General features: G+C 42.5%; 1 protein-coding gene across 3 annotated transcripts in view; it reads left to right on the forward strand.

Annotated features, from left to right (window-relative positions):
- ccm2 (CCM2 scaffold protein) overlaps positions 1–27167 on the forward strand; it is a 98887-nt gene that overhangs the window by 23335 nt on the left and 48385 nt on the right. For 2 of the 3 annotated variants that reach the window (XM_067984464.1, XM_067984466.1), the window contains exon 2: positions 26418–26594. In XM_067984464.1, the coding sequence (XP_067840565.1) occupies positions 26418–26594 (177 nt within the window). Of the gene's footprint in view, positions 1–5756; positions 5876–26417; positions 26595–27167 lie in introns of all 3 variants that reach the window. The other variant, XM_067984465.1, reaches the window with a different exon arrangement.

A 27167-nucleotide genomic window follows, 5' to 3' on the forward strand; every position in this document is an offset into this window, starting at 1 on the left:
CCTTTCTTCCCTTTTTATACAACAGTACAACGTTAGCAGTCCTCCAATCCGCTGGCACTACGCCTGTAGCCAGGGAGGATGGAAAATGATGGTCAGAGCCTCCGCTATTTTCTCCCTTGCTTCTTTTAACGGCCTGGGATGCATTTTATCCGGGCCTGGCGATTTATCTACTTTCAAAGATGATAAACCCCTTAATACTTCCCCTCACTAGGCTTATTCCATCCAATATTTCACACTCTTCCTCATTAACTGCAATCTCTGCATCATCCCCCTCTTTGGTGAAGACAGACGCAAAGTATTCATTGAGAACCATACTCACATCTTCCGCCCTCTACCTTTTTGGTCTCGACTAGGCCCTACTCTTAGTTATCCTCTTGTTCTTTATGTATGTATTTATAAAACATTTTTGTGTGTTCCCTTAATTTTACTTGCCAGTATTTTTTCATGTCCTCTCTTTGCTTTCCTAATTTCCTTTTTAATTTCTGCAGTATTGAGCTCTGTGTCTGACATAAGCTTCCCTTTTTTGTCTTACCCTGTATGCTGCTTGACATCCAGGGGGTTCTAGATTTGGTAGTCCCACCCTTTTTTGTGGGAACCCATGTTTACTCTGAACCCCTTGAATGCCTCCCACTACTCTCACATTGATTTACCTTCAAGTAGCTGTTTCCAGTCCATTTTTGTTAATCACTTCTTAGCTTAGTAAAATTGGCCTTTCCCCAATTGAGAACTTTTACTCCTGTTCTATCTTTGTCCTTTTCCATAACTATGCTAAATCTAACTGAATTATGATCTCTACCAGCAAAATGCTCTCCCACTGATATTCCTTCCACCTACCCAGCTTCATTCCCTAAAACTAAATCTAGAACTGCCCCCACTCTTGTTGGGCTTGCTACGTACTGGCTAAGAGCTCTCCTGAATGCAATTTAAGAATTTTGCGCCCTCTATACCTTTTACACTGATTGTATCCCAGTTAATATTAGGATTGTTGCAATCCCCTACTATTACTACCTTATTTTTGCACTTCTCAGAAATTTGCCTACATTTTTGCTCTTCCATCTCCCTCTGACTGGGGGTCTACAGTACATGCCCAGCAGTGTGATTGCCCCTTTTTTGTTCTTTAGCTCATCCCATATGACCTCATTTGCTGATCCTTCTAACATATCATCCCTCCTCACTGCTGTAATTGTTTCTTTAGCCAATATTGCCACCCCTCTCCCCCCCCCCCCCCCCCCCCTTTCTATCTCGTCTGGGAGCCCTGTAATCAGGAATGTTGAGCTGCAATTCCTACCCCTGTTTAAGCCATGTTTCAGTAATAGCTAAGATATCCTACTTCCACAGGTCTATCTGTGCCCTCAGCTCATCTGCCTTATTCACTATACTCCTTGCATTGAAGTATGTACCATTAAGCACTGCCAAACTCCTTTGTTGTCTATTTTCTAACCTTGGTTTCCTCTGCCTTCCAAACTCGCTTACTAATTTTCTGCCTTCCATTTTCAGCTCTGTTTCTCTCCCTTCTGAATCTATACTCAGGTTCCCATCCCCCTGCCAAGCAAGTTTAAACCCTCCCCAGCAGCGCTAGCAAGCCTCCTTGCGAGGATATTAGTCCTGGCCCTGTTGAGGTGCAACCTGTCTGCCTTGGGCAGGTCCCATCTCCCCCAGAACTGGTCTCAATACCCCAGGAATCTAAAGCCCTCCCTCCTGCACCATCTCTCCAGCCATGCATTCATCTGCATTATCTCCAATTTTTATGCTCACTAGCATGTGGCACCAGGAGTAATCCAGAGATTACTACCTTTTTGAGGCCCTGCTTATTAATTTCTTTCCTTGTTCCTTAAAATCTGCCTGCAGGACCTCATCCCTCTATCTACCTATGTCATTGGTACCGATACTTTAGGCACTTCAAAAATTCGATCAGGTTCATCAGGCATAACCTACCCTTTCCAAATCCATGCTGGCTCTCTGATCAGCTGAGAATTTTCAAGGTCTTCAGTCACTCTATCCTTAATTATAAACTCTAGTAATTTCCCGACAACAGATGTTAGGCTAACTGGTCTATAAATTCTCTCTCCGCTTTCTTAAATAGCGGAGTGCAATTTTCCAATCTAAAGAAATGGTTCCTGAATTGAGAGAACTTTGGAAGATTATAGTTAGGGCTTATGCAATGTTCTCTCTTTCCTTTAAAACCCTGGGATGGAAACCATCTGGTCCTGGCAGTTTGTCACTAGAGTGTCTGGCATGCTATCTTCTTCCTCTTCTGAAGCAAAGTAATTATTTAACATTTCCTTATTTTCACTTACAATATCGCCATTATCAGTTTTTAAGGTGTCCACATTGCTCTTAACCACTTTTTCCTAATATAATTGAAAACATTTTTTGTCTTGATTTTGATATCCCTTGCAACTTTCTTTTCGTACTCCCTTTTTTGACGCTCTTACTCTGTTTTGTCACCCTTTGCTGTTCTTTGTTTCTCTCCCAGTCACCATGATCTGTGCTTTTTCTTTTAGTTCTATGAAGTCCCTTACCTCTTGGCCTTTTTTTGGCAAGCAGAGCTCCTGCCCCTTAGGGGTATAAACTGGTTCTGTATCTCACATTCTTTTTTGAACACCTACCACTGATCTTCTGTCATTTTACCCATTGACAGGTTTGCCCAGTTTACCGTGGACAGTCTCTGTCTCATCCCGTTGAAGTCGGCGTTACCTAAATTTAGAATCTTAGCTGATACGGGTTTCTCCCTTTCAAACGCAGTGTTGAACTCGGTCATATTATGATCGCTATTTGATAAATATCCACGCACCATTAGGCTGTTAACTAAATCTGTCATTACTCATTTATTAAATCTAATATGGCCTGCCCCCTTGTTGGTTCTAGGGCATATTGTTGCAGAAAGCTGTCCTGATCATGCTCAAGAAATTCGCTACCTTTCGTAGAATCAGAGAATGATTACAGCACGGAAAGAGGCCAATCGGCATGTCGAGACCATACCGGCGCTCTGCAAGAGCAATCCAGCTAGTCCCATGCTCCTGCCCTATCCCCAAAGCCCTGCAAATTTTTTCCCTTCGAGTACTTATCCAATTCCCTTTTGAGAGCCACGATTGAATCTGCCTCTACCACCCCCTCATTCCAGATCTTAACCACTTGCTGTGTTTAAAAAAAAAAATTCATTTTTTCATGTCTCCTTTGGTTCTTTTGCCAGTCACCTTAAATCTGTGTCCTCCGGTTCTTTACCTTTCCAGCAATGGGAACAGTTTCTATCTACTGTCTAGACTCTTCATGACTTTGAATACCTCTATCAAATCTCCTCTCAACCTTCTCTGCTCTAAAGAGAACAACCCCAGCTACTCCAGTCTATTCAGTCCTTCATCCCTGGAACCATTCTAGTAAATCTCTTCTGCACCCTCTCTAAGGCCTTCACATCCTTATGAAAGTGCAGTGCCCAGAACTGGACACATACTCCAGTTGTGGCTGAACCACTATTTTATAAAGGTTCATCGTAACTTCCTTGCTTTTGTACTCTATGCCTCGATTTATAAAGCCCAGGATCCCGTATGCTTTTTTAACCGCTGCCCCCTTGTTGGTTCTAGGGCATATTGTTGCTGAAAGCTGTCCTGATCATGCTCAAGAAATTCGCTACCTGTCTCTCTGTTCCTGCATCCCTTTTAGAATTGTACAATTTATATTGCCTCTCCTCGTTCTTCCTACCAAAATGATCACTTTGCACTTTTCTGTTAAATTTCATCTACCAAGTGTCCACCCATTCCACCAGCCTGTCTATATCCTCTTGAAGTCTATCACTATCCTCCTCACTGTTTACTACCCTTCCAAGTTTTGTTATCTACAAATTTTGAAATTGTGCCCTGTACACCCAAGTCCAAGTCATTAATACATATCAAGAAAAGCAGCGGTTCTAGTACCGACCCCTGGGGAACACCACTGTATATCTCCCTCCAGTCCGATCACCACTACTGTTTCCTGCCCCTTTTATTCTGTGGGCTTCAACTTTGATTAGCCTATTAAACACCTTTTGGAAGTCCATATACACCATCAACCGCATTGCCCTCATTGACCCTCTCTGTTACCTTTATCAAAAAACTATTTATTTATCAAAAAACTTTATTTATCAAGTTAGTTAAACACTCTTTGCCTTTAACAAATCTGTGTAGGCTTTCTTTAATTAATCCACACTTGTCCAAGTGACTATTAACTTTGTCCCGGATTATCATTTATAAAAGTTTCCCGACCACTGAGGTTAAACTGACTGGCCTGTAGTTGCTGGGTATAATCCTTACACCCTTTTTTGAACAAGGGTGTAACATTTGCCATTTTTCAGTGCTCTTGGCACTACTCTTGGATCTAAGGATGATTGGAAGATTCTGGCCAATACCTCCTCAATTTCCACCTGTACTTCCCTCAGCAGCCTAGGTGGCTTCCCATCTGGACTGGGTGACTTATCTATTTAAGTACAGCTAGCCTTTCTAATTTCTAATAAATACAGCTAGCCTTTCTGGCATGAGCTTGTCTGCTTATCCCAAACTATATGAAAGTTAAAATCACCCATTAAAACCACTCTGCCTTTGTTACACGCTTGTCTAATTTCTGCATTTATATATTCTGCCACTTCACTAATGCTACCAGGGGGCCTATACACAACTCCCACTACAGTCTTGAATCCTTTTCTATTTCTTAATTCTACCCATAAAGTCTCCAGTGCTTGCTTGCCCCTCATTATATCTTCATCACTAAGGCTGCTGCTACTCCTCCCCTTCTACTAGTTTGCCCATCCTTCCAATAGACCTTATAACCTGGTATATTCAGTTCCCAGTCCTGACCGTCTTGCAGTCATGTCTCAATAATGGCTACCACGTCGTAGCCTCCAAGTTGAATTTGCGTCTGCAATTCATTCAGTTTGTTCCTTATACTCCGTGCAGTTGTATAAAGAACACTTATTTGGGCCACACACCCTAATCTGTCCTTCTGCTCTAATGTTTTTCTCTCCCATTTCTTATTTCTCTCTCCTAATTTAATTACTTTACATCTTTTAGTTTTCCCTTTACCTGTAGTGCCTAAAGTATAATTTCTGACTATCTCTCTATGCTCTTTTTTCATTTGTTTTAGAATTATTATTTATACTACCTTTTCCACCTGAACCCATGAACCATTGTTCAAAAAAAAACTTTGAATCTGTTTGTCAGCAGGCAGTTTGACTACTAGAAGCATAATGGCTACGTCCAATCCTGACATCCACACATGGGCACTTCCAGCAAGAGTTGCTGGTTTGTAGCCAGGATTGGGAGCCCTAGCTAATTTTCCCCCCTCCTTCCCACTTTGCCTGCTGCTGTTAACTCTCAGGCCAAAGATCAAACCTGGGACTGGCTATTTTGGCTAAATGACTCACTGGATAAATTCGCCAAGCCATCAGGGCTGTCAGTTCTCTTCTGACTCCTTTTCCTTCTCTTCCCCCAAAATCCTTTTAAGGTTGCACGATGAATTGATTGTCCCTTCCAGCCCTATGGGCAAACATGTCACAATTGGTTCCTGAAGTGAGGCTTTCTTGTGACTAACAAGGGCAGAAATGATCAGGCAATGCATAGTGTGGTCTCAATTTTTAAACCATTTTTCTGCTTCATCCAAGGGTTATTTAATGAACTCATCTTTTTTAAAAAGTGTGTGTGTGTGTATATATATATATATTTTTGGGGTAGTGCTGCTCTTTAAAAACTGCTGCTAAAAAGTTCACTTTCTTTTCACTCATTCCCCAGCATTGATCTTCATTCGTGAATTGCTAATTTGGAGTTCACTTGACCTGCATTAGTATTTGCAACTTATCCAATTCTTGAACAGTTTGTTGATGGTGACCTGGACAATGAATGCAGATCAGGTATTCTATCATCATGGATCTTACACTGAACTCTGTAGCAAGCCATGCACATTTTCTAAGATTGCCAATGTAATATAGCACCACAATTTGCAATTCTTACCTGTATAATTTGAATAGATGCTGACCTTTAAGAACTTAAAAGTGGATAATAAAAGCTCGGCACAAATGTCTATCATTTTTTCAGCTCCTTACTGTCACATGGGTGGGTAAGGTAGGTAGAACAGCCCCAAAAAATGGCAGTAAAGCAGGCCCAAGGAAAAGAAAAAAAACAGGTTGACACCAAAGGTTGAAGAAAAAATGGGAGCTATAGTTTAAGATCTGCAATTATTTAAGTAAATATTAAAGGCTGAGGGCTGCAAAACTATCTAAGATATGATGCTGTTCCTCAAGCTTTTGTTGAGCTTCATTGGAACAGTTAGAAAGCCAAAGGTAGGTTTGAGCAGGGTGGGGAACTAAAGTGGCAAACATGATGTCACACTTGTGGAGAGAACGGAAGTGTTAAGCGAAGTGGTCACCTAATCTGCATTCAGTCTGCCCAATCTCACTGAGCAGCAAATGCGGCATGGGCTTAAATATTTGGGAGTTTATATTGATGCATAACTTTTCCTGTGGATGTGTATAGGAGGGTCTGATGGAGAAAAAAAAATTGAGCAACCAGTCAGTGCAAGTGGGGAAAATCATGATCAAGATTGCTATCATGCCATACATATATGGTCTGCCCGTCTTAACATGGTTCCCCATCAGACATAGGTGCAACCATACTTCCCTTCTCCACTCTTGATTACACAGTTGTCTGTTTATTTGCATCTACTCTCTGCCAGACTTCATGAAAGATTCACGACCCTAGTTCTGAGTGTGCAATATGATCTATCTCTTAGAGATAGATAGTTACATGCTCTGATGCCTTGCAGTGTTTGCTGTGTTCTTTATATACAGTTCTGGTGTCTCCTTTCAATTCCTATCCAACTATCTTTATTTGCTGTTGCAGATAAATTTGGTCCAGTGGAAGTTACCGGGAATCATCTGTTACATAATCTCGAACATTATTTCCTTCGGCCTTTGCAAGCTCTGCAGCAGCCTTTAAAGATAAATTCACTTGGGAAAATGAGTCATTGAAATGATAATTCCTCAAGACTAATTCTGAATATATCAAATCCAGCTTAGAATCATAGGTTACAGCATGGAATGAGGCCATTCGGCCCATCGACTCCACTCCTGCTCTATGCAAGAGCAATCCAGCTAGTCCCAATCCCCTGCCCTATCCCCGTAGCCTTTCAAATACTTTAGCCAGTTCCCTTTTGAAGGCCATGATTGAATCTGCCTCCACCACCTCCTCCAGCAGTGCATTCCAGATCCTAACCAGTCACTGTTTTAAAAGAATGTTTTCCCTCATGTCACCTTTTGGTTCTTTTGCCAATCACCTTAAATCTATGCCTACTGGTTCCACCAAAGGAAACAGTTTCTCTCTATCGACTCTGTCTAGACCCTTCATGATTTTGAGTACCTCTATCAAATCTCCTCTCAACTGTCACTGCTCTAAGGAGAACAACCCCAGCTTCTCCAGTTCATCTAAGTAACTAAAGCCCCTCATCCCTGGAATCATTTGAGTAAATCTCTTCTGCACCTTCTCTAAGGCCTTCATCTTTCCTAAAGTGCGGTGCCCACAACGCCAGTTGTGATTGAACCAGTGTTTTATGAAAGTTCATCGTGACTTACTTTTGTACTCTATGCCTATTTATGAAGCCCAGGATTCCGTATGCTTTTTTAACTGCTTTCTCAACCTGCCCTGCCACCTTCAACGATTTGTGCACATATACCCACAGATCTCTCTATTCCTTTACCTCTTTTAGAATTGTGCCCTTCAGTTTATGTTGCCGCTCATTCTTCCTACCAAAATGCATCACCTCACATTTTTCTGCATTAAATTTCATCTATATGTCCACCCATGCCACCAGCCTGTCTGTGTCCTCTTGAAGTCAAAGACTATCCCTGTCCTCCTCACTGTTCACTGCACTTCCAAGTTTTGTGTCATCTGCAGATTTTGAAATTGTGCCTTGTACACCTAAGTCCAAGTTATTAACATATATCAAGAAAAGCAGTGGTCTGAGCACCGACCCCTGGGGAACACCACTGTACACCTACCTCCAGTCTGAAAAACAACCGTTCACCATTACTGTTTCCTGTCCCTTAGCCAATTCTGTTTCCATGTTGCTACTGCCCCTTTTATTCAATGGGCTGCGATCTTGATAACAAGCCGACCATGCAGCACTTTATCAAACTCCTTTTGAAAGTCCATATACCATATCAACTGCATTGCTCTCATCTACCCTCTCTTACCTCATCAAAAAACTCAAATCAGGTTAGTTGAACATGATTTACCTTTAACAAATCCATGCTGGCTTTCCCTAATCGATCCACACTTGTCCAAGTGACTGCTAATTCTGTCCTGGATTATCGTTTCTAAACGTTTCCCCACCACTGAAGTTAAACTGGCCTAAAGTTGCTGGGTTTATCCATACACCCATTTTTGAACAATTCTCCAGTTGTCTGGCACCACCTCCATATCTACAGATGTTTGGAAGATTATGGCCAGTACCTCTGCAATTTCCACCCTTATTTCCTTCAGCAACCTAAGATGCAACCCATCTGGACCGGGTGACTTATCTACTTTAAGTACAGCTAGCTTTTCCATTACCTCCTCTTCATCAATTTTTAGCCCATCCACTATCTCAACTGCATCTTCCATTACTGAGACTCTGACAGCATCATCTTGGTAAAGACAAATGTTTTTTGGGTAAATCTGAGGACCCAGGGTCAGCATTACCTTATTTATGCTTGCATCATGATTAAAAAGTGCTCCTCTCTTTCTCCCCCACCACCACCACAGTGATCAGAATTGGTGTAGTTTGTAGGGTAGCAATTTCTGAGGCGAGGAAGTCTGGCAAACCTGTGTAGTAGAGATTGCCCTCTGCATTTGCCATACTAAATTAATAACTTGAACACAGCACCACACTAATTTGGGTTTAGTTGCAGCACAAGTGATTTAAAGGAAGAGATGGAAGTACAGCTGTGGGGGTTTTATATGCAGTTATAATAAAAAAAACTTGCGTTTATATAGCACCTTTCATGACTGAAGCACATTCCAAAGTGCTTTATAGCCATTGTTATTTTTGAAGCATACTCAGTTTTGTAGGCAAATGTGGTCGCCAGTTTGTGCATTAAAGTCCCACGAACAGCATTGACATAACATTTTTAGGAACCAATGACAGAACAAACTCCTTCAAAATACTTTCATTTAGAAAGCAAGATTGGTTTTTGGAAATCTGTCTTTAATATCTAAAAGCAATATAGTTGAAGTGAATCAATATCTTGGGCTGCTTAGTTGGTTAGGCACAATCTTCTGTCCACTTCCTCCACAGTAAATTTATAGTTAGTTCAGATGAAACTCAATTGTACATTTGCATTGCCTCATGTTGAAGCGTCTTCGTGCCCTAGATGAGTGAAGCATTTTGGGATTGTAGTAGGGTTGCCTGGCATTTGCCTGCAATTTGCAAATGTTGAGCAGCCTGTCTGTTACTGCCCAACCCATACTTACTGAGCAGGTGTGGACAGCTCTATTGGACATCGTTGCTGCTCCAGAATTCTGAGACTGTTTGTCATAGTTCACAAACCTTTCTGAAGTGTAAATGCAAAGGGAATGCAGAGGAGGCTTCAGTCTGACCCCTGACAGCACCTTGGCTTGAGCTCTGGGGAAGAAAAATTTCCAATCTATGAAGTGAAAATTCCCACGCATGCAAAACAGCCCTTTAAAACACCAGCATCTTCACCTGAAACTCTGTAGCAAATACTGAGTCAACAGTTTGTTATATCAATATATATGTCCATATCCCTCTTTGAACTACAATAACAAAATAAACCTCAAGCTCTAGTTTCTCATAGATACAACTTCTCGATGCTCAGATATACAATAGTCACTAAGTACCAGCTGACGGTCTAGGACCTGCTCACTTCCAGATCCAACTGGAAATTCGCCTTTCATGCGGAGGGAGAAAAGAGCCCATCAAAATATAAAATTGCTGCTGTTGCTAAGCCAAATGTAATTTCACTCCCTCCCATTCCATCTTACTGTGAGATTGTCATATACTTTTGTCGAATATTAGTCATGAAGACTCGCCGACAGAACTCCAATTCTGTCATCCATTTTGTTTCAAAGTTCATGAAAGTTGTATTGCACCTCATGTTTTGCGACTGTTTATTAAGATGGAACCAAAGCAGTTACTCGTTTTAACAGTTTTTAGCGTTTTGATTCATTTACCTAATTGGATAACTGACATGTATCCACTTCTAATTGTGCAACCAATGTTTTGTAATTATAAGCTTTGGTTAAGATGGGTACTCATTTAATTTTTTTTTTTTAAAAAGTATATTGGTGAGAATTTGTGAAACGAAAATAAATTGGATAGGACTTGTATGTTCTAAAATCTCAACAGAAATTTTAGTTTTCCTTAACTGGCTGGCTTTTTAATATTTTAACTTGTACTAACTAATGGAATTGCACAGATGCCAAACATTAACCCGATACTATTTAATTTTCTTTTAAAGGAGCACTTGCGCACTCATCCCTTTTTTCTCTCGACCTATCAGACCTACTTTTATTGTAACTATTTTTATTTTGTAACCAACATACTCTTCTATCGGAAAAGACTGAACAGGCTGGGAGTCTTCTAGAAAAGAGAAGGCTGAGAGGTAACATAGCTTTAAAATTATGAAGGGGTTCGATTAGTGTAGATGTAGAGATGTTTCCACTTGTGGAGAGTCCAAAACTAGGGGCCATAAATATAAGATAGTCACCAATAAATCCAATAAGGAATTCAGGAGAAACTTCACTACTCAGAGTAGTGGGAATGTGGAACTCGCTACCACATGGAGTGGTTGAGGCAAATAGCATAGATGCATTTAAGGGGAAATTAGATAAGTACATAAGGGAGAAAGGAATAGAAGGATATTCTACACTAGTGTGAAGTAATGCATTTTGGAAGGAAGAATGAGGAGAGGCAATATAAACTAAATGTACAATTTTAAAGGGGGTGCAGGAACAGGGAGACCTGGGGGTTTGAGTACAGAAATTTTTGACAGTGGCAGGACAAGTTGATACAGCTGTTCTTGTAAAACAAATGGGAATCTTAGCTTTCTAACTAGCTTAGAGTACAAAAGCAAGGCAGTGATACTAAATGTTGATAAATCATTAGTTAGGCCTCAGCTGAAGTATTGTGTCCAATTCTGGGCACCACACTTTAGGAAGGATGTCAAAGCCTTGGAGAGGGTGCAGAGAAGATTTACTAGAATGGTACCAGAGATGGGGAACTTCAGTTACATGCAGAGATTAGAGAAGTTGTGATTGTTTTCCTTAGAGCAGAGACAGTTAAGGGGCGATTTAATAGAGGTGTTCAAAATCATGAAGGGTTTTGGTAGAGTAAATAAGGAGAAACTGCTTCCACTGGCAGAAAGGTCAGTGCAACAGAAGCAATAGCCTGACACAGCCATACTCACAGAATCATACCTTTCAGCCAACATCCAAGACTCTTCCATCACCATCCCTGGGTATGTCCTGTCCCACGGGCAGGACAGACCCACCAGAGGTGGCAGTACAGAGATATACAGTCAGGAGGGAGTGGCTCTGGGAGTCCTCAACATTGACTCCGGACCCCATGAAATCTCATGGCATCAGGTCAAACATGGGTAAGGAAACCTCCTGCCGATTACCACCTACCGCCCTCCCTCAGCTGATGAATCAGTACTGCTCCATATTGCGCACCACTTGGAGGAAGCACTGAGGGTCGCAAGGGCACAAAATGTACTCTGGGTGGGGGACTTCAATGTTCATCACCAAGAGTGGCTCGGTAACACCACTACTGACCGAGCTGGCCGAGTCCTGAAGGACATAGCTGCCAGACTGGGCCTGCAGCAGGTGGTGAGCGAACCAACACGAGGGGAAAAACTTACTTGACCTCGTCCTCACCAATCTACCTGTCGCAAATGCATCTGTCCATGACAGTATTGGTAGGAGTGACCACCGCACAGTCCTAGTGGAGTCTTCGCACTGAGGACACCATCCAATGTGTTGTGTGGCACTTCCACTGTGCTAAATGGGATAGATTCAGAACAGATCTAGCAGCTCAAAACTGGGCATCCATGAGGCACTGGGCCATCAGCAGCAGCAGAATTGTATTCCAGCACAATCTGTACCCTCATGGCCTGGCATATTCCTCTCTCTACCATTACCAACAAGCCAGAGGATCAACCCTGGTTCAATGAGGAGTGTAGAAGAGCATACCAGGTGCAGCACCAGGCGAACCTAAAAATGAGGTGCCAACCTGGTGAAGCTACAACTCAGGACTACATGCATGCTAAACAGTGGAAGCAACATGCTATAGACAGAGCTAAGCGATTCCACAACCAACAGATCAGATCAAAGCTCTGCAGTCCTGCCACATCCAGTTGTGAATGGTGGTGGACAATTAAACAACTAACGGGAGGAGGAGGCTCTGCAAACATCCCCATCCTCAATGATGGCGGAGTCCAGCACGTCAGTGTGCAAAAGACCAGGCTGAAGCGTTTGCAACCATCTTCAGCCAGAAGTGCCGAGTGGATGATCCATCTCTGCCTCCTCCCGATATCACCGAAGCCAGTCTTCAGCCAATTTGATTCACTCCACGTGATGTCAAGAAACGGCTGAGTGCACTGGATACAGCAAAGGCTCTGGGCCCCGACAACATCCCAGCTGTAGTGCTGAAGAATTGTGCTCCAGAACTAGCTGCGCCTCGAGCCAAGCTGTTCCAGTACAGCTACAACACTGGCATCTACCCGACAATGTGGAAAATTGCCCAGGTATGTCCTGTCCACAAAAAGCAGGACAAATCCAATCCGGCCAATTGCCCCCCTATCGGTCTACTCTCAATCATCAGCAAAGTGATGGAAGGTGTCGTCACCAGTGCTATCAAGCGGCACTTACTCACCAATAACCTGCTCACCGATGCTCAGTTTGGGTTCCGCCAGGACCACTCGGCTCCAGACTTCATTCCAGCCTTGGTCCAAACATGGACAAAAGAGCTGAATTCCAGAGATGAGGTGAGCGTGACTGCCCTTGACATCAAGGCAGCATTTGACAGTGTGGCACTAAGGAGCCCTAGTAAAATTGAAGTCATTGGGAATCAGGGGGAAAACTCTCCAGTGGCTGGAGTCATACCTAGCACAAAGGAAGATGGTAGTGGTTGTTGGAGGCCAATCATCTCAGCCCCAGGACATTGCTGCAGGAGTTCCTCAGGGCAGTGTCCGAGGCCCAACCATCTTCAGCTGCTTCATCAATGATCTTCCCTCCATCATAAGGTCAGAAATGGGGATGTTTGCTGATGATTGCACAGTGTTCAGTTCCATTCGCAACCCCTCAAATAATGAAGCAGTCCGAGCCCGCATGCAGCAAGACCTGGACGACATCCAGGCTTGGGCTCGCAATTGGCAAGTAACATTTACGCCTGATAAGTGTCAGGCAATGACCATCTCCAACAAGAGTCTAACCACCTCCCCTTGACATTCAACGGCATTACCATCGCCGAATCCCCCACCATCAACATCGTGGGGGTCACCGTTGACCAGAAACCTAACTGGACCAGCCATATAAATACTGTGGCTACGAGAGCAGGTCAGAGGCTGGGTATTCTGCAGCGAGTGACTCACCTCCTGACTCCCCAAAGCCTTTCCACCATCTACAAGGCACAAGTCAGGAGTGTGATAGAATACTCTCCACTTGCTTGGATAAGTGCAGCTCGACACCATCCAAGGTAAAGCAGCCTGCTTGATTGGCACCCCATCCACCACACTAAACATTCACTCCATCCACCACCAGCGCACAGTGGCTGCAGCGTGTACCATCCACAGGATGCACTGCAGCAACTCGCCAAGGCTTCTTCGACAGCACCTCCCAAACCCACGACCTCTACCACCTAGAAGGACGAGCAGCAGGCACATGGGAACAACCCCACCTGCACGTTCCCCTCCAAGTCACACACCATCCCGACTTGGAAATATATCGCAGTTCCTTCATCGTCGCTGGGTCAAAATCCTGGAACTCCCTTCCTAACAGCACTGTGGGAGAACCTTCACCCCACGGACTGCAGCGGTTCAAGAAGGCGGCTCACCACCACCTTCTCAAGGGCAATTAGGGATGGGCAATAAATGCCGGCCTCGCCAGCGACGCCCAAATCCCATGAACGAATTTTTTTTTAAAAAGTAACCAGAGGATACAGATGTAAGGTGAAGGGCAAAAGAGCCAGATGTGAAATGAGAATTTTTTTTATGCAGCGAGTTATGATCTGGAAAGCACAGCCTGAAAGGGTATTGAAAACAGAATCGATCCAATTCCTTTTTGAAAGTTAGTATTAATACTTGGAGAAAATTGCAGAGCTATTGGGAAAGAGCAGGGGAGTGTGGCTAATTGGCAGGAAAAACTAAAACGTGCTAAGAAGTAGGTTGCTGTATTACAATAGAGGGGCTGTACTGATTCAAAGAGCTGGTACAGGCATGATGGGCCAAATGGCAGCCTCCTGTGCTGTAAGATTCTATGATACGTTGATAAGTAAGATGAAGTAAGGTGGGTGAAGGCTCATGTGGACCATAAACAGCATTGGCCTGTTCGTGTGCTGCAAAAGTCTGTGTAATTCCATATATCTGTAACCTTGTTTTCCATCTGAAAAGCACTTGCTTCTTTTCTGCTGCCTCTTATATTCGACTAATCTTTTTGTAGGTGAAATCCTTATTAGGGGGGAAAAATAGACTTTTAGCTACAAATGAGCTGCAGACATGAATAAAGTGACTAATCTCAAAATTACAGTTAGAGGTGACCAGTTCAACTGTTGCATTTTAATGCTTCAAATCAGGAAAAAGCCACTGCAGTTAACTGGTACCTAGACAAGATAATGTCAACAGCACCATAAGGGTTAAAATTTCAACCATGTTCAAGCTTTATTTCTGTCAGCTGTCAACAGTCATTGTTCAAAAATTGCACTGGTTATCACTTGAGAACTTAATTCTTCTGTTGGCCAAGAGTGCCTCTAAAGATTGTTTACTTGTACAAATCTGCAAATGTCCACAAAGCACTAAAATATTTAATGGCTGAGTTTTTCAGGAATTATTATTGACTATGCCTTTCTTGCCAGTCTGTCACTATTTAAGGGAACAACTTCCTGTGCAACAGACAATTGGAGCTGAAGAATTTCTTGCTTTGCACACCACTTTTTTGGGTCACCTAATCACATTCCTCTTATTTCTCGAGGATGGAAGGGTGCTGTGGGTCTCAATTAATTATGCAAGGAAACATTTAAAATATTGCTTGAATTATGTGTAATGTTTTATCAGGTGCCTGACAACCATGGCACTCATATCTTTATATAATGTTCAGCATAAAGAAGATCCTGATCTTATGTGACATCCAAGTTGATATTCTGTGCACCATTGTATATGAATTTTGTGCTTTTGCAACCTGCCTTATTGTAATTTTGTACTTGCGAAGTCCTGAGACTATAATTGAGGTTCTTGCCTAAAATTGAGTTGTTCTTTCAAAATATAGTAGTGTTTTTTTTTCTAATCCATTGCCACATTCTTCCCTGGAGAGGAAATATTTTGTTTGTAGAGCCTGGGTTATAGAACCAAGGTTGCTTGTCAGTCTGGGCTGGGCTAAAGAAAATAGCCAGCATGAGACCTTGTTGCACAATGCAAGACTGGTGGAGGCTGTGTTGCTCACAAGGCCACAGTGTGTCTTAAAGGGACGGTGTAATTTCCCACTGTTGTCTGGATGATCTATTCATTTTAGAGGAGAAAAGACATTCCAAGAAAGAAGAACCTGTTCTACAAGTAGGCCCGCCTTGCCAATGATGCCCACATCTGGAGAATTAATAAATATCAATGTAATTTATATTTTTCATAGCTTTTTAGTTTTAAAAACATTTCAGGAAAGTTGAGGGGAGATTTTCCTGGGTCTGTGCCTAAGCGCACTGCTTTGCCTTGGCACAGTGAAAATTAGAAAATCGGGTAGGTTGCAGCACATGCCTAAAAGATCCGCGCTGTTCCTTCCAAATCAGAACTGCTTCCTTTTTATATCCCTAACCTCTGACTTGTCCATCATTTCCACCCCCCCCCCCCCCCCCCAAAAAAAACCTTATTCACTGTGCCCAGGCAATCCAGTGTGCTTGTTCCAGTGGTTCAGGTGAACATGGGGAAAATCCCTGAGGAGGAGCAAGAAGTTCTCCCAATATTCTGGCCTACATCCCTTCCTCAACCAATGTTACTAAATGAAAACTGCTGTCTGTGGGAAATGGGGTACAAAACCCATCTCTGAGCTTTCAGATAGCCCTCCTAATCTTTCCCTTCCTCATTTCAGCATTTGTTTTCTTTACCCTAGTTGTGAAGTGCTTTCATACATTTTCTTTACGTTAAAGACTTGGGTGTACAGGGCATAATTTCAAAATTTGCAGATGACTCCAAACTTGGAAGGGTAGTGATAGACTTCAAGGGGATATCGACAGGCTGGTGGCATGGGTGGACATATGGCAGATGAAATTTAATGCAGAAAAATGCGCAGTGATACATTTTGGTAGGAAGAATGAGGAGAGGCAATATAAACTAGAGGGCACAACTCTAAAATGGGTACAAGAACAGAGATCTTGGGGTATATGTGCACAAATCATTGAAGGTGGCAGGGCAGGTTGAGAAAGCAGTTAAAAAAGCATACTGGGATCCTGGGCTTTATAAATAGAGGCATAGAGTACAAAAGTATGGCAGTCATGATGAACCTTTATAAAACACTGGTTGAGCCACATCTGGAGTATTGTGTCCAGTTCTGGGCACTGCACTTTAGGAAAAATGTGAAGGCCTTCGAGAGGGTGCAGAAGAGATTTATTAGAATGATTCCAGGGATGAGGGACTTCAGTTATGTGGATAGACTGGAGAAGCTGAGGTTGTTCTCCTTGGAACAGAGACGGTTGCAAGGAGATTTGATAGTTATTCAAAATCATGAAGCGTCTAGATAGAGAGAAACCATTCCCATTGGCGGAAGGATCAAGAACCAGAGGACATAGATTTAAGGTGATTGGCAAAAGAACCAAAGTGACGAGGAAAAACCTTTTTACACAGCAAGTGGTTTGGATCTGAAATGCACTGCCCAAGGGGGTGGTGGAGGCTGATTCAATCATGGCCTTCAAAAGGGAACTGGATAACTACTTGAAAGGAAATAATTTGCAGAGCTACAAGGAAAGGGCTGGGGAATGGGATTAGCTGGATTGCTCTTGCATAGAGTCTGTGCGGACTCGATGGGCTGAATGGCCTCCTTCCATGCTGTAACCTTTCTATGATTCTTCCTGTGATAGAGGTGTTACAGAAATGTAAGTTGTTGCTGTTGTTCAATGGCTATCACTTTAGCCCACAGTCACTGCACTTCAAAAATAATTAATTGTTAATAGTTTTTGATGTTTTACTGTGATGAGCACTGTATTTTGTTATGAAGGTACTGTTTGCACTCTGGGGGAGGGGGGAACTTTCAACTGCAGTTTCCTATGGTTAGTGTTAAATTATTTCATCCATGTTGTTCTTAAGTATAGATTGTGGTTTAAAGATCTTTTTTTCTCTCTGGTTTTGTTTTTCTTTCTCCTCTTCTGAAGGCATTGATTCATTGCTAGGTTACAATTCCACAGATGCTAGGTGCCTTCTGATACCTTGCTCAAATTATGTGGTCTATTGGCAGGCTATTTGGCTGTCGGGAATATTTCAGCCGAACCCGATCCTGCTCTTGCCTCACATTGACTGTGAATTTTCAGCAGGAATCACTCGATAGTGATCAGGAGTGGGAGCCTTGGACGATTTCCCTCACTTAGCCACGAATGCTAGAACTAATTCTAGTGTCCCTACTGTTGCACTAGCTGTGTTTAAAAGGGGTAATCTGTTTCCTATTTTACTTTAAGTTCCTGTGCAACAGTCACTTCTATGGTTAATAAGAATCCTTGCAGGAGCACCTCAGCAGATTTTCTTTATATATTTGCTTGTGTGAACATTTTCCTTTCTCTTCCAATGGTCCATCTGAGCAATGTTAGATTACACTGACTAAATATATGCACAAATACGTATTTCAAGTGTAATTGGAGAATGGGTTTCTGTAGGAAATGTTAGATGACTGTAGTATCTGGTAGCCTGCCAAAGAGACACGGAAGTTTGATATGGAGGTGCACAAGGCCTCTAATCACAGTTGACATTGATTTGTTGCTGCATAAAGACCCTAATTTCCGTACTTGTCCTCAAACAAAGTTGTTGGAAGCCAGACACCTCAGCTAATTTTGTCACTAAATTATGTGCTTTTTTTTTATATATACACACTTAAGGATGAGACCATTGTTTCCATTATACTGGAGTATTCTTTAACCTAGTTAATTTATTAGATTGTATAGAATGTAAGGGGGAGATGGGTGCAGCTAAAGCTGAGTTTGCTGAAGGTCAACGAAAAAAGACCAGACACATTTTTTAAAAAAAAAAGACGAAAGCATATTGAGTAGCAAAAAAATTAAATCCAGCAAAGTTGAGGATAGGATTGTTTTTCTGCAAGACTCAGAGCATAATAATTGTAAAGATTCTCAAGGACATCTGATCATGTATAATATATGCAAGTTGGTGAATTTTAATTTTTTTCTAAAAGCTGCACTAATTTTGTGCTTTTTAATAATTTTGTACATTTTTAGAAAGTTCCTCAATATCTGTATTTAACTTGAGCTGGGAGTACTTAGTAAGTGCCTGAAGTGGGGAAAGTGTTACATTTCCATTTCCTGCCTTAACCTCTATCTTCCTGACCATAGAAATTGAGTTTCCTTGATATTTCAGTAGACTATGTGCCTCTTTACTATTGTCCTGTAACTAATGTGCCTCTTGTATGACAGCACAGCACCATCCCTAGGAACAAATTTTCCTGTTACAGTACATTAAAAACATTATAAAAATTCTGTTGTACAAGAATAATTCTGAAAATCACAGGCTTAGTTCAGAAATCCTTGCTTCTCTTTTTAATAATTCCACTTGAACATACTTGCATATCATCAGTACTTTTTAAGTGGGTAACACTTCAAACTTTTGTATATGTTGGCCTATGTTTTCCAAGTACATACCTGAAGCAAAGAACCTTTCCTACTGCCACTGGATATCGAAAAACAGTGACTAGCATGACTGCAATTTTCTGATGTGCTGGAGGTTCTTTGCCAGTAGTGCATACACAAAATTTAGGTAACTATCCACTTTTTAAGAGGTGGGAATGGACATAGTCTTATAGATTCCCTGTTGATAGATTGACAACTTGCATTTATATAGCTTTTTAATGTGGATAAATGTACCAAAGCAGCTGATGGAGGAGATATTGGAGGAGTGTCCAAAAACTTGGTTGAAGAGTTGGGTTGTGGGGAGGGTCATGAAGGAGGACAGTGAAGTGGAGAGCTGGAGGTTTTTCATTTTTTTTGCAACTAAATAATTGGTTTGCTCTGATTTGTATAGAATTTTCTCCAAGACATGAAGCAGATCAAGTGACCAGTGAATCAGTCAGTTTTCCTGATCCCTAATTTTTTCACTTTGGTTAGGATGCTATGCACCAGCTCTATTCAAGATAGCTGTTTTGAACAGCAACTAAAATCTGGAAGTGAGAGGGAGGCAATAAACTTTTTTTTCTCTTTCGAATGGGGCAAATGCCTAGCTTCTCCTTGGAACTTAATTTCAGAAAGAAAGATCTTGCATTTATATAATGCCTTTCACATTCTTGGGACATTCCAAAGTGCTTTGCAACCAGTGAAGTACTTTGAAGTGTAGTCACTGTTGTAATGTAGGGAAACATGGAAGCCAAATATACACTCACCAAGATCTTGCAAGCAGAAATGAGATCAATAAGATTTTTTTCCCAAAAATAAACAAATGCAAAAATATACAAATACAATTCAATCATAAACACAGTTCCAAGGTATCATTTCAGGTAGGATTGGCATTCAATTACTGCACTTCAAAGGGAGCTACATTTCCATTTTACGTTGTGTTACGCTGTTAGTGTTGCCACTAGTACTTTCATTTTTTTATTACACTTCAAAGTTGCACAGTGGTGCTACTACATCCAAAGCAGGTACAGTGTCCAGAGGTCTTTGTTTACAAAATATGTTGGGGGAACATTCAGACTGAGGGTGTTGGGCAAGGTTCAGTGCACACAAAAAAAAGTGGCAGGAGGGCGAGAGATTGTGGTCATTTGTCATTTGGCCTTTGCATCAGCTGTGCCAAGCTTCAATGTATCCCTTAGCACATAGTGCTGGACCATGGAATGTGCCAGTCTGCAAGACTCAGTCCCAGACAGCTCCTTGCTTTATCGAATTAACAGCCTTCCAGTAGCAGTTTTTTTTTCTCTGCGTGTTCCTGGTGAACGCACATTCTATGGAGCACATTGGCCTGTGTTAGAGATACTCTGGATGAACCTGGACAAAACGACTGCATCTCTCGCCAGACTTTCTTTGCAAGTGCACGTTCCAGAAAGAGGTGGATGACCTAATTCTCCACCATAGTCGTTTCAAAGACAGCATGTGGTAGTGGTGTGACTGAAGGTACACATGAAAGATCAAACTGAGGGCCATTCTCACCACCAACTGGCATGATAGCTCTGGCGATGAGATGTTCTGCCAAATGACTAACAGTCTGCTTAGCAAACCTTCTGACAGGATCCACCATGTTTTTCACTGGATCTCCAGGACGTTTTGTGCAGACCACTGCATGATTGATTTGTGGTCAAAGATGTTTTGCAGAAACTTTGAGACACAAGCGCTGCAGTATGCTCCGCTGAATGAAGTGTTCCGCGGCAGTGGCCAGACCCATTCTTAATTGTATAGTAGCAGTAATTTTTGTCGCTCCTTGACTTGAATGAACACCATGACTTTGCTACTTTTATACAAGTTGTGAGCTCAAGCTGTTCCCAGCCAGGTTTCTTGCTGAAGTGGTATTGTAAGACTGAGAGCCTTAGCTAGATAAATTTCAATACTATTCAATATTTTCAAACTTTAACATTTTCAGTATCTTAATCAGGATCTTAATCATACTGTCCATGACAGTATTGGTAGGAGTGACCACCGCACAGTCCTCGTGGAGATGAAGTCCCGTCTTCGCACTGAGGACACCATCCAACGTGTTGTGTGGCACTACCACCATGCTAAATGGGATAGATTCAGAACAGATCTAGCAGCTCAAAACTGGGCATCCATGAGGCATTGTGGGCCATCAGCAGCAGCAGAATTATATTCCAGCACAATCTGTAACCTCATGGCCCAGCATATTCCTCACTCTGCCATTACCAACAAGCCAGGAGATCAGCCCTGGTTCAATGAGGAGTGTAGAAGAGCATGCCAGGAGCAGCATCAGGCGTACCTAAAAATGAGGTGCCAACCTGGTGAAGCGACAACTCAGGACTACATGCGTGCTAAACAGCGGAAGCAACATGCTATAGACAGAGCTAAGCGATTCCACAACCAACGGATCAGATCAGAGCTCTGCAGTCCTGCCACATCCAGTCGTGAATGGTGGTGGACAAATAAACAACTAACGGGAGGAGGGGGCTTTGCAAACATCCCCATCCTCAATGATGGCAGAGTCCAGCACGTGAGTGCAAAAGGCAAGGCTGAAGCGTTTGAAACCCAGTCAGCCAGAAGTGCCGAGTGGATGATCCATCTCTGCCTCCTCCAGATATCCCCACCATCACAGAGGCCAGTCTTTAGCCAATTCGATTCACTCCACGTGATATCAAGAAACGGCTGAGTGCACTGGATACAGCAAAGGCTGTGGGCTCCGACAACATCCCAGCTGTAGTGCTGAAGACTTGTGCTCCAGAACTAGCTGCGCCTCGAGCCAAGCTGTTCCAGTACAGCTACAACACTGGCATCTACCTGACAATGTGGAAAATTGCCCAGGCATGTCCTGTCCACAAAAAGCAGGACAAATCCAATCCGGCCAATTACCGCCCCATCAGTCTACTCTCAATCATCAGCAAAGTGATGGAAGGTGTCGTCGCCAGTGCTATCAAGCGGCACTTACTCACCAATAACCTGCTCACCGATGCTCAGTTTGGGTTCCGCCAGGACCACTCGGCTCCAGACCTCATTACAGCCTTGGTCCAAACATTGACAAAAGAGCTGAATTCCTGAGGTGAGAGTGACTGCCCTTGACATCAAGGCAGCATTTGACCGAGTGTGGCACCAAGGAGCCCTAGTAAAATTGAAGTCAATGGGAATCAGGGGGAAAACTCTCCAGTGGCTGGAGTCATACCTAGCACAAAGGAAGATGGTAGTGGTTGTTGGAGGCCAATCATCTCAGCCCCAGGACATTGCTGCAGGAGTTCCTCAAGGCAGTGTCCGAGGCCCAACCATCTTCAGCTGCTTCATCAATGACCTTCCCTCCATCATAAGGTCAGAAATGGGGTGCTTGCTGATGATTGCAGTGTTCAGTTCCATTCGCAACCCCTCAAATAATGAAGCAGTCCGAGCCCGCATGCAGCAAGACCTGGACAACATCCAGGCTTGGGCTCATAATTGGCAAGTAACATTCGCGCCAGACAAGTGCCAGGCAATGACCACCTCCAACAAGAGAGAGTCTAACCACCTCCCCTTGACATTCAACGGCATTACCATCGCCGAATCCCCCACCATCAACATCGTGGGGGTCACCATTGACCAGAAACCTAACTGGACCAGCCATATAAATACTGTGGCTACGAGAGCAGGTCAGAGGCTGGGTATTCTGCGACGAGTGACTCACCTCCTGACTCCCCAAAGCCGTTCCACCATCTGCAAGGCACAAGTCAGGAGTGTGATGGAATACTCTCCACTTGCTTGGATGAGTGCAGCTCCAACAACACTCAAGAAGCTCGATACCATCCAAGATAAAGCAGCCCGCTTGATTGACACTCCATCCACCACCCTAAACGTTCACTCCCTTCACCACCGGCGCACTGTGGCTGCAGTGTGTACCATCCACAGGATACACTACAGCAACTCGCCAAGGCTTCTTCGACAGCACCTCCCAAACCCGCAACCTCTACCACCTAGAAGGACAAGAGCAGCAGGCACATGGGAACACCACCACCTGCATGTTCCCCTCCAAGTCATGCACCATCCCGACTTGGAAATATATCGCCTTTCCTTCATCGTCGCTGGGTCAAAATCCTGGACCTCCCTTCCTAACAGCACTGTGGGAGAACTGTCACCACACGGACTGCAGCGGTTCAAGAAGGCGGCTCACCACCACCTTCTCTAGGGCAATTAGGGATGGGCAATAAATGCCGGCCTCGCCAGCGACGCCCACATCCCATGAACGAATAAAAAAAAAATCAGGATTTGGCTTATGGACTAACAAATATTTAAGCATAATTCAGTCATTCCCCAATAGTATAATAACTAGAAGTTTGTACTGTTGAAAGTCTATAGGCAACTTTAAAAAAAAACATTGAATTAGCACTCAACAATAAGATTGTGATAGACTACTGATCCAGTCAAGATTTACTTTTGGTTCAGCTAGAAAACCATACAAGAATAAATGTCCTAGTGGATAACACAAGGTGTTGAAGCTAATGGTTTTATTGAAATCTAATTACAATAAATCCAACATCACTAACAATTGGTCAGACATTAGGCAATTTTTAAGTGTTTCTTGTTTCTAAATCTTAAATTGTGATAGTAATTTAGGACTTTTACATCTCAATAGATTTTCATATTTTAAGTTTGTTTTAATACCTTGGTTTTACCCATTACCTAGTTCAGATATTTAGATGACTTTATGGTTTCATGTTTATATGCAAAGTGCATATTGTTAGCACCAGAAAGTAAGGGCGTTTTTGTTACCAGTTAGAGAAGGAAACTGTGGTGACAGAATTTCCTGTTCTTTACTGCAGTTGCAGTTTTAAGGTAGTCAGATTCACACTTGATCTACAGTTGCATTTTCATTTTCAACAATTATTTGACTCTTGCATTTTATAAAATTTCAAGTGCGTAAATTAAGCTAGTGTTCCATTGGTAAATGCAATAGTTCAGTTTACATGCCATCTGTTCAAATTATATTATTCAATAAAAGCTACATATTATGGGTCTATCCAGGTCAGCTGCTTATAAGCTTGGAGTCAAGCCCTATATGTAGACAATTGGTTTTACACAAGTATTCTAGTTTGTCGAACCTGTTGTCTCTGAACAATTGAACACCATGATTTTGTCAGCTATCTACATATTTATGACTATCTAAGCATAAATGAATAAATAGGTACACTCAAAATGGTGGGGATGGGAGGAACCGAGAGAAACTGATCAAAGCAAAAGGTCAAAACAGAATAGTGTGTTCTACTCTCAGGGTGTGATTCACTTGCAGCAGTCTGCTTCAGTGATGTGGTTACCAATGTTTTGGCTCCTTGCTCAGCAATGTTGGCACAATCCCAAGTTTAAGGGAAGCATTTATTTGGGAAAGAAAGCTCTGAAGGCCTAGCAAATTCTGGTTCGATGTCTAAAAGCTTAAGAATTCATCTGTCCATTCCATGCTTCCTAACCCACTGTTTAAATAGCAGTCTGTGCAGTGGATTAATGTTAATTTTTGATTCCTAAATCCTGCTTAACTTTCTCCTATTGTACTTAAAGGATTGTTCAATCAAATAACTTTTATTTCTGTACTGTTCGATATACTCATACTTTACAGGGCAGTGGATATTGAATGGACAGAGTTGAAGGCAAAGAGGGACAGAAGAGGGCAAAGGCAAATCCGGAGAAGTCTTGAGACTTGTTGGGAATTAGGGAACAAGGCAGATGTGCTGAGGGAGTGTTCCAGAGGGTGGGGAAAGATGGCTGAAGGAGTAGCTGCTGATGAAGTAGGATGTTGAAGTAAGCTGGTATTGGAGGACTGGAGGCTGTGAACAGTCCATGGAAGGGTTTGACGACTAAGCTGTAAACCTTAGTCGATTCGCTGGGACGTGATAAGCTAGTGGAGTTGGCACGGATGATGGGGATGTAGGTCTTTGTATGGACGAGGACATGAGCCGTGGCATTCTAGGTGACTAACAATTTTCCCCAAGATGATGCCTGGACTCGCAGTTCCCTGCTAAACTCATTTCTGAAACTCTATCCATGGCCATCCACAGCCAAACTTGCCACTTTTCTTCCTCCAGCCCCCCCCCTCCCCGTATTCCTTCCTCCATCACTCCCAGTCTCTTGCTTATAGCCCTTTGCTTCACACTATTCAGTGCACCTTAATCTACACATTTTAAAGCTATCTGCTCCTAATCACATTGTCTAACCATCACCTGTTTCCACCAATAAGACTCTGCTCTTTAATGTTCTTGACTCCTCTATTGTCTGTAGTAGACTGTACTCTTCCATTAGACCACTGGGATTCATCTGATGTCAGAACCCTGCTCTGCTATGGAACATCCTGGTTATGCCTGCTGCTGAAAAATTCCTGTATTATTTCTCCTGCTCTGGCTTACTCCTCTTGTGTTGCTGCTACTACACTGGCTTATCTGGTGACCAAGGGTCTCCAGCCATTATATAAATCACTGCAGTATTCTTTGGCCTCCGCACAAAGCCTCGACTGGACTCCATTCTCATGCAGGTCATGGCCACTCTTAAAGTTTTTGTGCTGATCCTGGTTTATTCTCCGAGTACATCTCAAACTCTCTGATCTGTACATGAATTTTGCACTAATCTCCAACTTTCCTGGCTGAAGCATCTGCCTGACCAACTAGTGCTGGAACTCTTATTGCTGCTTGTTATTGTTTCTTGGCCTCTTGTGTAATGTCTTAGCCTTTTGTGACTCCTGTCACCACTGCATGCACCAAATGGTTCCCATCCTAGATATGGTACTCCTATTGACGTGAGTCACATTCCCCTCCACAATTTTCTGTGTGCCGTTTTCCATCATGTGATGCTGATATTTAATGATTTTCAGCATGGGCTTTTAAAAAAGAAATGGCTTTTGGAAGAGAACTTAAGTGTAGGACATCTAGCACGATCTAATGGATTAAAAAGATGAAACAAATCTAAATATAATTGTACAAAAAGGTTAAGTGTATAGAAACATTACAGTAAGGTCACTTAGTCAAAGAAGCAGGGTTGCCATTTTGGAATTCAGGAGTAAAATAGGCACAGCTGGCTCTAACCTTGATTGCCATGAATTGCTTGTGCTACCAGTAGGTGCTGTATGCACCATGGCACAAACATTAGCAATGTTTTATATTTTTTGTCATAATAAAACTACAGTTGTATTGCATCAATAATCACTTAACAATCAACAATTGTATTATGACACCACAACAACCTACTTGATGTCCACTGACTAGTTCTATTTCATGACAGCTTATCATAAATTAAGCCTCCATTTAAGGTTATTTGTCTTTTGTCAAATGCCTAGTCATCATAATTGATTTTGCAAGACTTAAGTTTAACTGAAGCTCCTGTGCTTTTATTTGTAGCCTGGAATCGTGTCACCATTTAAGCGGGTTTTCCTGAAAGGAGAGAAGGGGCGTGATAAGAAGGCACAAGAAAAGGTTACCGAACGAAGACCCTTGCATACAGTTACCCTGGCCTTGCCAGATCACAGAGTTGATCCAGAGATTCTGTTAAATGATTACATTGAAAAGGAAGTAAAGGTAGAACTGCAAACTTTTAAAGCTCCACCTTGATGCTTATCTTATAAGTTGGTGCTTTTAAATTTACTACAAATTTTAAAGACCCGCACCTATATGTTGGTTGGGATTGCTTTGGGTGTATGTGAATTACGTTTTAAACGAATTAGCCCATTATTTCTGCACATCCTGTTTGCACACTGTTTTGCACGATTAGAGTTGTGTTTTTTGGGAGGGGATAGAGAGACAGAAACCATAGTTCATCATCTGGATTTGCAGTGACGATCCAGTCTTTTGATTTTTAACCACTGAACCTTTTTTTTCAAAAGCCGTTTTTCTGCCCTTCTTCCCTTGCTTGAAGGTGCTGATTCCTTATTGGGGTATAATTTTGCATACATCCTCTGGTACTTTACTCAGGTTGTCATCATTTAAGTGTGATCCTTGAGTGCTGACACCTTATTTACCAGGATGGCATCACAGCAGAGCCTGATTCTCTTTTTTTCTGATGTCCAGAAGGTGTTATTGAAGTGACTGGGGATTGGAGTTTTAGCTATTTTTTTTCCCCCTCCCTCACCCAGAGACACTGAAGCCAGTTAT

Source organism: Heptranchias perlo, chromosome 5 (assembly GCF_035084215.1).
Source record: "Heptranchias perlo isolate sHepPer1 chromosome 5, sHepPer1.hap1, whole genome shotgun sequence".
Lineage (NCBI taxonomy): Eukaryota > Metazoa > Chordata > Chondrichthyes > Hexanchiformes > Hexanchidae > Heptranchias > Heptranchias perlo.